General features: G+C 43.4%; 1 protein-coding gene across 3 annotated transcripts in view; it reads left to right on the top strand.

Annotated features, from left to right (window-relative positions):
- The first annotated feature begins 8,787 nt into the window (after positions 1-8,787).
- The window catches only part of ANLN (anillin, actin binding protein), a 33,083-nt gene continuing 32,105 nt past the window's right edge, over positions 8,788-9,765 (top strand). For 2 of the 3 annotated variants that reach the window (XM_049816137.1, XM_049816136.1), the window contains exon 1: positions 8,788-8,895. In XM_049816137.1, the coding sequence (XP_049672094.1) occupies positions 8,878-8,895 (18 nt within the window). In that variant the 5' untranslated portion in view covers positions 8,788-8,877. Of the gene's footprint in view, positions 8,928-9,765 lie in introns of all 3 variants that reach the window. The other variant, XM_049816135.1, reaches the window with a different exon arrangement.

Below are 9,765 nucleotides of genomic sequence, written 5' to 3'. Positions count from 1 at the left end.
CATCTTTCTTCCGCTTCTTTGTGCTGACAAGAAAGAATCCCTGAGGAACTAGGAAAGCTGAGAATGAGAGTCCTTAAATAACTCTGCATAATTTGGCACAACTTCAGGGCCATCAGAGCGGCAAGGTTAGCCTCCCCTCCCTGACTTAATGATCCTTAGCTGGCTGAATATCTTCTGACCAAATAATTTCATTGACCAAGTGGATCCAACTGACCATCCTTCCGAACACATTCTAGAAACTCCTTCTGAAATGTCTGAGATTGCCATCTGATTCCAGATGGGTTGTACATTTCTAGTACACAGCAAAGGCAGCACATGTTTGTGGGAGCTGCTTACTCATAGTCTTATTCAATGGGACTGCTATTTTAAGATGCCTTGAAGAGCACAACTTGATACAGCTCCAGTATTCAGATTGATTTATCCACTGAATTTGTTCCCGCTTTATGCTAAGGAGGCTCAATACCATAAACTCAGCCCAACAAGGGAAAACAAAATGCAGGCAAACCTTGCAGTAAAGTTCAGAGAAGTGAAAGCAATCTAAGATCCTTGTGATGTGAACCTACAAATGTAGTTGACCGTTGTCCGTTATCATATGGGGAAAAGAATAAAAAATGTCTATTGTACACTCACAAATGCACTTATACCTACTAAGAAAAAAGAGGCTGCTTTCCTGTGGCAGAGAACTGGCTTATATAGATAGATTAGTCACAGTAAAGCATGCACCTGCTTACGTATGGACAGTATGGACTGATGGACCAATACACCCCTCTTGACCTTTCCTCCTCTAACCGTCTGCCCACTTCTGCAGCAATGCCTTGTCACTACAGGGGTTCTTCTGAGAAAGGCAGGATGTTGCCGTCAGCAGTGGCAGGCAGGACTGGCAGGCAGCCCGAGTGCAGACTGTCTGCTGAACCACAAACGCCTGCAGATGAGTCAGACACCTTGCTGTGGCAACACAGATACCAGGTCAGGCAGCACAGGGATAACGACAATCTGCCCCCAAATAATGAGAATTTTTAAAATGTTTATACTTTGTCTTTGGGCCTTTTGAAGTCTGCCAACTCTTTTGTGGTACTGAAATAATTTCAGTTGAGAAGCAAATGTTTTCACAGTAATGCGTCACCCTTTTTGGCTGATCAGGTGGGGACTTCACTTGCTCCTTAACCAACCTGAGAAAAGCACAATGTTCCTCTCCCTGTTGCCGTTCATTTCCTTAACCCTTCCTCTTCCACACCGCCTGCCTGATCCCCTGTTTTTCGCTGGTCCAGGCTGTGCAACAGACTTAGAAAATGAAACAGGGATATCCAAGAAACACAAAACGCCATCCTAGCAGCTTCTTACAAGATGCAACTTGTGCAGTGATAGATATGACTACATGGTGCTTTGAAGAAAGAGGCCTCACCTGCATGCTGGGGCCAGCACTGTCCTAGAGCTGGAGTACCAGTGCTGGGACCAGAGCACCCATTGCAGTTGACCCCAGTGGGCAAAGACCCAGCAGCTGGGGAAAGAGCGATGATCTATTTCTTCATCATAGCATTTCATTTCATGGTACATTCAGATCCTCTCACTTAGGACAGGATCTGTAGAGCAGAAGGGGCTTTGCTTGGCCTGGAGAAGGTAGTCTGCTGGTAAATCCCATTTTCAAGGAGAAGAACTGGACTTAACGAGGGGCAAGAACCCAAGGTGTAAGCCCACTCTCCTTTTCCAGTTTCCAAGTACAGGCCTGGCACTGCTACCTAGCTTTACCTTGCAGGTTCCTGCATAGTTTGTGGGGTTAGATGGGACTATAAAACAGCTGGGGCTATGTTTATTTACTCCATGGTGAATAATACCTTTCAAGTGGTACTAGTGACAAATTCAGCTGATGGAAATAGTCTTCAGGCCTGGGAGAAGCACAAGCCAAGACAAAGTTCTTTTCAGACTTTATTCTCCTCTCTCTCATGTCTGTTTTTTGAAGATTCCCTGGGTACCATTTTATGATGGTGTTACCAGAGTCCCAGAGTTGGAGCTCCAGAGTCTCTGAGTGCAGGGCAGTGCAGAGCACACACACCGTCTTGCCTTCTTTACAGATCCACTGACTTCAAAAGAGATTTTTGGATTAGACATACAAGAAGACAAGCTGCCCATACCAAGCCACTTGCAAACCATAGTCAGGGAGTAGCAGCTCTCTTCATGGCCCAAGACCTCCATCATTGCCATGTGGGCTCTGACTCCAGGCAGCCAAAGCCCCTGGAGGTGTGGAGAGACATGTTCAGGGCTCTGACAATCCTCACCACCACTGGAAGGACAAGGGAAGAATCATTTAAAATAACCTGTTGGCCATTTCCACTCCCTTTGCCTTCTTTCATGCTTTATTGCGAGGTGAGGCAACACTGCATCATACCACACCCAGACATTCAGTGACATTGTATTTGTACTATAGACTGCTACTTTATGTTTTACTCCATCAGATGCTTCTGTCCCTCTCATCAACAACGAGCCATTATCTTATTTTCCTATTCCTTTAGTTAATCTATTTTCCACCTCATAATAGTTTTTTAAGCAAAAGCAGACAGAAATATTAGAGATATTTACTCATCTACAACAGCCTCAGTGTAATTGCATATGTAGTTTCAACTGAAGCGGAGATGACTGTATTACCACTGTCCCTCATGGGTATGTGTGTGGAAAATATCATCACCGTTACATTTTAATTGTGTTTGTTCAAATTTCGGTAGAATTCGTCCCACTGAAAATAGCTTCTTTTTATTTCAGTTGTGCATTTTTTTCCAAGTATTGAAAAAGAGATTTCCAAAGCAAAACACTAAGCAGCTTAAAATCCTGTCTAAGTAGCACCCTCTAGTGTAAACACGCTACTATTGCAGAAAAGATTTCATGTTGGTGTATGGGCTTTTTTCAGACGAATGACATGGAAAGTAAAGAGAAAAAAAATATCATGAACTCCTGTAAAACCCATTTCATATCCTTAGGTCTTTCCTTGTTTAGCAAAGCATATAGTTTATGCTTAACTTGGAGCACCTACCTTAGTTTTTTAAAGTAATTTTGTAGGTAACATTCTTGGCCTTCCTTATGCATCATTTATGATTTGTTTTATGTGTGTCCTATAGTTTCATTTATTTATTTAAAACATGAGAATAAGATGGAAAGAATGAGGTCAGAAAATTAGCACCTGTTGAGCTTACAGCATACTGAGTCTTCAACAAAGGAACTAGAACTGACAGAACACTTTTTTTGGTGAAAAATGGTTTTTCAACAAGAATCTCCCAATTTTCCCATCTTTCAGAAAATTATTTCAAGAATATAAAATGTGATACAATTTGGCTGGTGAAATTGCTGATGTGATTATGCGATTACTCTGTTTGCATTATGCTGCAGAGTTGTAAGCAAGTACTGTAAATTAACATAATGGTCTAAATTAACACAATGACACTTAAGTACTCTCAGGCCCTTTGCTTCATTTAAGAATTTTTATGTCAGCAAATGGTACACCTGTGCCATGTGGACAGAGAAAGAAAAGTGGGTATTTTATAACTGAGACACAAAAGAAGGAAGTCTAATTCCCCTTCTCCTGTGCAAATCAGTCAGGAGACCTAAATGAAAGGTCCTGAGAAACTTTCTGTGACTTAGTGATACAAATGCAATATTAGGCTAAGAAAACTGTGAACACAGTACGTCTTTTCAGAGTGCATGACAGGCAAATGTTTCTTAACTCCCACAGCCTTGTAAAAATGCACAGTTCAACCATCCAGAGATTTTTTCTGAAACTGAGTCCACTTAACTCTCTTTTGCTGTTAATGAAATGAGTTTTGTCTCATTCCTTGTTTCACTATTTTTCCATTTTAATGTATTTTCTCTTCTGTCTTTTCCTCCTGTTTTCTTTGTTATCCTCCCTTGTTATTTGCTATTCTCCACTCTTCTCTTTTTTAATTCTTTCTCCACATAATGTTTTTGCTTTTCCCTCCAGCTTCAATTTCTGTGTGATTTTCCCTCAGTCGCTCCTCATATGAGATGGTGCATTTCAGCTCTGACAACAGCTAACACTAATCCATCCATGTCATCATACAGTAATTTAGTGTAGAATATAAATGACAGGGTGCTTTTCCAACTTTTAATACAAATGTTGTCTTCAGTGAGCCAGTGTTTTCTTGACAACTGCCCATATTCTGCAAACAACAAGTGAGAGAATAAATAAAATTCACACTGTTTGAAATTCATTCTGTACATTCTGAAAATGTAGCATATCTTCCCCCAGCAAATGTCCAGTTTAAGGGATCCCCCCACCCCCAACATTTACCAAGGTAGATTAATAAATGAAGCCTTTTGGTATGATAAAGCACAGTCCCAGCTGAAAGTTGGTCTGTAATGGCTATGGGGTCTCACATTCCTTTAGTCTGGTTGAGCTGGTTATCAATTTCCTACTTGGGCTACTAGAAGAGATGCTTGTGCTCTGAGCATTACTAATTTAGATCTATGTCACGCTTTGGGTTACTTACTCAAAAAACTTGTCTTATTCCTGACATAAATATATTCCTTTACTGCATAATGTCAGCCTAAGTTGCCTCTGTGATTATCACAGGAGTTGACAAAAGCAGTATAATCGCCTTTGGCTTGCCACAGAGAACAGGTCCTAAATGCTGCCCATCAAAATGTTTCTGATTATGTATAGTCGCAATAGAAAATACAGATTAATCCAAACTGCTGTGTTTTGCCATACTATGGACCAGCCCTTCTAGTCATTGTCTGGGAGTGAAATTGCCTTTTCCCAGTCCCAGTCTCTGGCATGCTAGGATATTCAAGAGGATATGAGGGCACAATTTGGTCTTCATTTCAGAATCACTGAGGAAAGGATGGATATTATATTCTTACTGCTCTTCTGTAGTGCAGGATTCCCTTATACAGGGGTCCCAGTGTGGAGCTTGTGAAGAAAGGAATATCTTATGGCCTGGCTTCATCTTAGGCACCGAGAAATGGAGAGTCAGACGTGCACTATGTATCCTCCAGGATCCACTCAAGGCAAAAAGATGGTGGGCTAGGGGAAAGGGATGTGCGTGCTAGTGGCACAGTCCTCAAGAAGCTCTGTAAGGGCAGCCTCCTTAACTCTTCCCCAAGGTTAAATCCTTTGTCTGAAGTCACTAGAAAGAATTAATTCTAATGGTACTATTGTCCAGAAATAATGATGCACAACACTGTGTACTAGACTATACATTTACTTCTCCTCTCTATGGCATCCTATGCAGCCATACTACCAGTGTGAAATGAGTATCAGCATCTTGACAGCTCTCCATCTGATTAGTGGAAGAGTTAATTTTCTGGCAAAAATTGCCTTTTGAAGGTAAATCTAAACTACAAGGAATACTACAATCTACTGTGTTATAATGCACTGTATTACCATTCAATAGATTGAATCTGCTTGCAAGGGCAAGATAGGTGAGCATCAACTTTCACTTAGAATTATTTAGCTGTGAATAAAAGGAAATTAGACATTGGAAAATACTATTTTTCTCTAAATGACAGGATTACTGAGATTTTTCTGTGAATCAAAGGAAGCATCTTGCTCATCTTTCCTTTGGAATCAGAATCGTGAACTCAATTTCTCAGCAGACAGGAAGTTTTAGGAAATATTCTCTGAGGATTACAGAATGGAGCTATACAGTGGACTACACTGGGATGAGCATTTTTGCCTTCAGTATTTTACATTTATGATTGCATCGGTATTGTAAGAAAGCCAGAGCTACAAAAACTTTGGCTAGTGCTCTCCTTATTAATTAAAAAGTGTTCTATTCTTATAGAAGTGCTATACTATAGTATATAGTATAGCTATAGTATAGTATAGTGCAAAATTCTATAACCTTCCAAAAATGAAAATACACCCCTGAAAACAGTCAATATGCTTTACAAATTTTGAAGGAAAACTTGGGAAAGTAAAAATGTTTTTCTTGCCATGTTAAAAGACAAATGACTGGCTTCCATGCCCATGCTCTCAATTCCCATGAAAATTGCAAGCCTGCAAAAACCATTCCCCAAGTGCTTTGTATTATGTTATTGTTACAGAAGGGATTACTTTTCATTAGCCAACCCCTGGCAAGAAGAACTCTTAAACCATATCACGTAGGGTGAGGAGACAGTGAAGGGTGTGATTCACAATTTTGAATGCAAAAGGCTGGCATAAAATATAATGCTGTTCAGCGGGCAGAGCCGGCTCATTGTTCTGCTGGTTTCAACATGGCATTCCTTTCTTTCCCTTTCTTTTTCTTTATGCCTTCAGACTGTGAAACATCAGTTGATTTTTCCCATAAGACGCAAATAGTTTTATTACTTTATTAAGAAAAAAATAACCCTGACTGGCAATTCCATTGCTACAGGCTGTACCCCTTACCATTAGGCAGACAACAGATCTCGTAGCCATTTTATAGCAACGTTCCTGAAAAAGACTTACTTTCTTTGGCTCTTTGGAGCAATAAAAGGATAAGATACATTTACTATCCACTGCTGTTCTGGAAGACAGGTGTAACCCCTTGAGAGGATGAGAAACTAAGTATTCTATTTATTTCTAGCAGGGCCCCATTGAGTCTGGATCAAAATGATGAAGAAATTATTGGCTCTGTAGAGACCAAAATGAAAGGACATTTGTCACATGCACATTGCATTGACATTTTAAGCAGTTATACACTCCTAGGAATCTCAATTTCATTTTTCAGAGTATACTTTATAGAAATATTTTTTACAAGAACTTTATTTTACAGAATAAAGCATTATTATCTCCCTCTCTTTTAATATTAAATAGCAGATGAGATTATTATGTATACTAACAGTGCAGCTAACACCATTTTGGTTGGCCCTCAGACTGAGCATCATGTGCTATGCCATATCATCTGAAAGATGACAGCAATGGATGGAGCCACGTTTGGAAATGAACCAATGATAGCTGGAGCTGCACTGCATAAATCTCATAGATCCACATTTAAAGCAGAAAGTATGCAGTAATTCTGTTCTGTTTTAAAGGACTCAAATTGTGCATGACTCTTCTTCCTTCAGGATGGCAGGAAAAAGACAAGACTGAATGTTAATTTTCTCTTTTTATTTTCTGCCGATGACTTCAAGCTCCATATTGGCTATTTAGTCTTCTGGTATTTGCCTGCATTGATTCTCTACTGCTCCATTAAAGGAATGCTTCTGCTATTTCCCAGTGATAGCTATACCTAGTTTCTCCTGAAGGAAATAAAGCCTGTCCTTTCTTATCACTGTACAGGCTGGTTCATAGATTATGAATGAGTGATGAGTCTCACCTGGTAAGTCCCAATTTTCAGCCTGGTGTGTGAACAAGTTCTGATGCTGGATCTTGGGCTACTCTAACCCACGTTTATCTGAGAACAGTGCAGGGATGATCGTTGGCCAGCGTGTCCAATCTTGAACATTTCTTCAGAAAAGGATTATTTGATACTGTTTTTAGATTCTGCTGCACACTGATGCCATGCTGTTTGCAAATAAGGCATTGGAAAGATTTTCTAATGAGGGACAATTAGAAGAGCGCGGTTTGTTTAGCAAGGCAAAGTAAAGGTTGGAAGAAGAAATGACTGCTGCCTATAAATAATCCAAGAGGCAAGAAGCACAACACTAGGGAAGAAAAGCATTCATGCAAGGTAATGAAAACTATTTGCATACAAGCAAAAAGGTATAAAGGGGTACCAATATGTATGGATAGACTGGAAATTTGATGAGGTTGAATCACTTGGGCTGTCAGGCTGATAGCAGCCTCCCAGGGTGAACAGCAGATACCAAAAACCAAGCTGTATTTGCAATTGCATTCCAACACATTTATGGGAAGGGAGTTTGAAGTGGTGCCCAGATAGTGAGGACGGGATCTGTGCACCTGATGGGTCTATGCCAATTCAGCATCCCTGACACTTGCATATTAAGAAAAGTCTATCAGTGAAATGGAGACGGGGACAGCAGGAGAAACTGGTGGGTGAGACTGGATGACACCATTTGCTGTAAAGCAAGCAGAAGCATAAAGGGCACGAGAAGAAGCTGCAACTTTCACAAGTGCACTGGGATAAACATGCTCTCTGTTCACAGAATTACATTAAAATCATTCTTTCCTGTCAATGCCAGCTGAAAAATGAAGCTTCAAATGAAAAAGGCTTGGGAGACACTCCTGCTGAGTAGCTGCAGCAAGATGTGCAGTCAACCAGGCCGTATTGCTCTACTTGCCTGTAAAGGAGGCAAAAGCCTCAAATTTCTTTTTAAAAAAAAAGGCACAGTTTGCGCCCAGCTAGGCTGACGAGGAGGACTAAGGGAAGGTGGCAGGGCCGCCGTAGCTGGATGCACTCCCTGCACGCCACACACGGAAACCCTGGGCGGCACGACCACACGCAGGGGTTCAGACCCAGAGCCCGGGGGTGCAGCACGCGAGGCCAGGCCAGCTCCCGGAACCGGGAAAGGGAGAGGGAGAGCCAGCCCGGCCGCAGCCCGGCACAGGCCCGGGGAACCTTCCCACTCCCCGCTCTCTCCCTCACAGGGAAGAGAAGCCGCGCGGAAGAGGAGAGCGAGCACGGCAGCCTGCTGTCTGATTGGATAGCACTCCTGTCAATCAATGCCCTCTGCCGCGCGGGGCGGAAGGTTGTGCGCACGCGCGCGCCTCCCTCCTCCAGTAGTGCCTGCCTCTGATACGGCAGGGGCTGGTGCCGGGTTGGGGGGGGGGCGGCATGCCCCCGTGTCACGTGACTGCGCGGCGGCCGCGGGCGTGCGGCCGCCTCGCGCATGCGCATCCGCGGCGGGCGCTGAAATTCAAATCTGAGGAGCGGTTGGGGTGGTGGTTTCGCCACTCTCGGGCCGTCTGAGGGAGCGCGAGCAGCAGCAGCAGCAGCAGCAGCAGCGATGGACCCATTCACTGAGGTGAGGGCATGGCGCAGGCCGGCCCCCGAGCGGTGAGACTGTGGAGGGGGCGCTCCTGGGGCTTGATCCGGGGCGAGGGCGAGTTGTTAGGGGCGGGGGCCGCAGGGACAGAGGGCAGCTATGGCTGGTCGGGGGCCGCAGGAGAGCGGCTCCTTGTGGCCGGGCTCTGGGGGCGGAATAGTTTCTCCCAGCCCTGGCTCCTGGCTAAGGCCTGTCAGCGCCTCTCATCCCCGTTGACATTACTGCGGGGGGTTGTGGGCCTGTAGCCAGCCTCTTTCCCTTCAACGGCCAGACGCTTCTCTGCCCCCTCGTCTTGCTTGTGTTGGCACCTCCAATTTTGTAGCCGCCTAGGCGTTTGTGGGGCGTCAGATCTCTTCCAGGAGAGGGCGGAGGGGTTATTCCTGCAAGGGTTTGTGAAGGAGAGGACCTTTTCTCAAGCGGGCTGTGATACATGACTGCGTTTCCTAGTGCTTTAGTGTTTGCTTTTCACGTGAGTCTGACAGATAAGGTTTTCGGTTGAAACAGAAGGGACCCTGGAAGCTAACTGGAGTGGTATTGATGCACATTGTGCCTGCTGTATCTAAAGGTCGAGTGTGAAGTTTACCCAAAGTAGCGACCATCTCATTAAAAATGCCTCCTATTTGACTTTATTGCCACCTGTGATTGGTCACTTTCATTGGCAGGCACAGTTCCTCTTTTTTTAAAAAAAGTAGTTGTCAGGGTGGATTTGCATGTGTGTGCTTGAGTTTTACAGAGGCAAAATTGTAACAAAATGAATGGAACTGACTGACTTGAATCTGTATGCAGGTTGGAGTTTCTTAAAGATGCTGTGCTGTACTCTGATTTTATGTGTGACAGATGTAAAGCTGT

Source organism: Accipiter gentilis, chromosome 14 (assembly GCF_929443795.1).
Source record: "Accipiter gentilis chromosome 14, bAccGen1.1, whole genome shotgun sequence".
Taxonomy (NCBI): domain Eukaryota; kingdom Metazoa; phylum Chordata; class Aves; order Accipitriformes; family Accipitridae; genus Astur; species Astur gentilis.
This window is presented reverse-complemented; position numbering and strand designations above follow the sequence as displayed.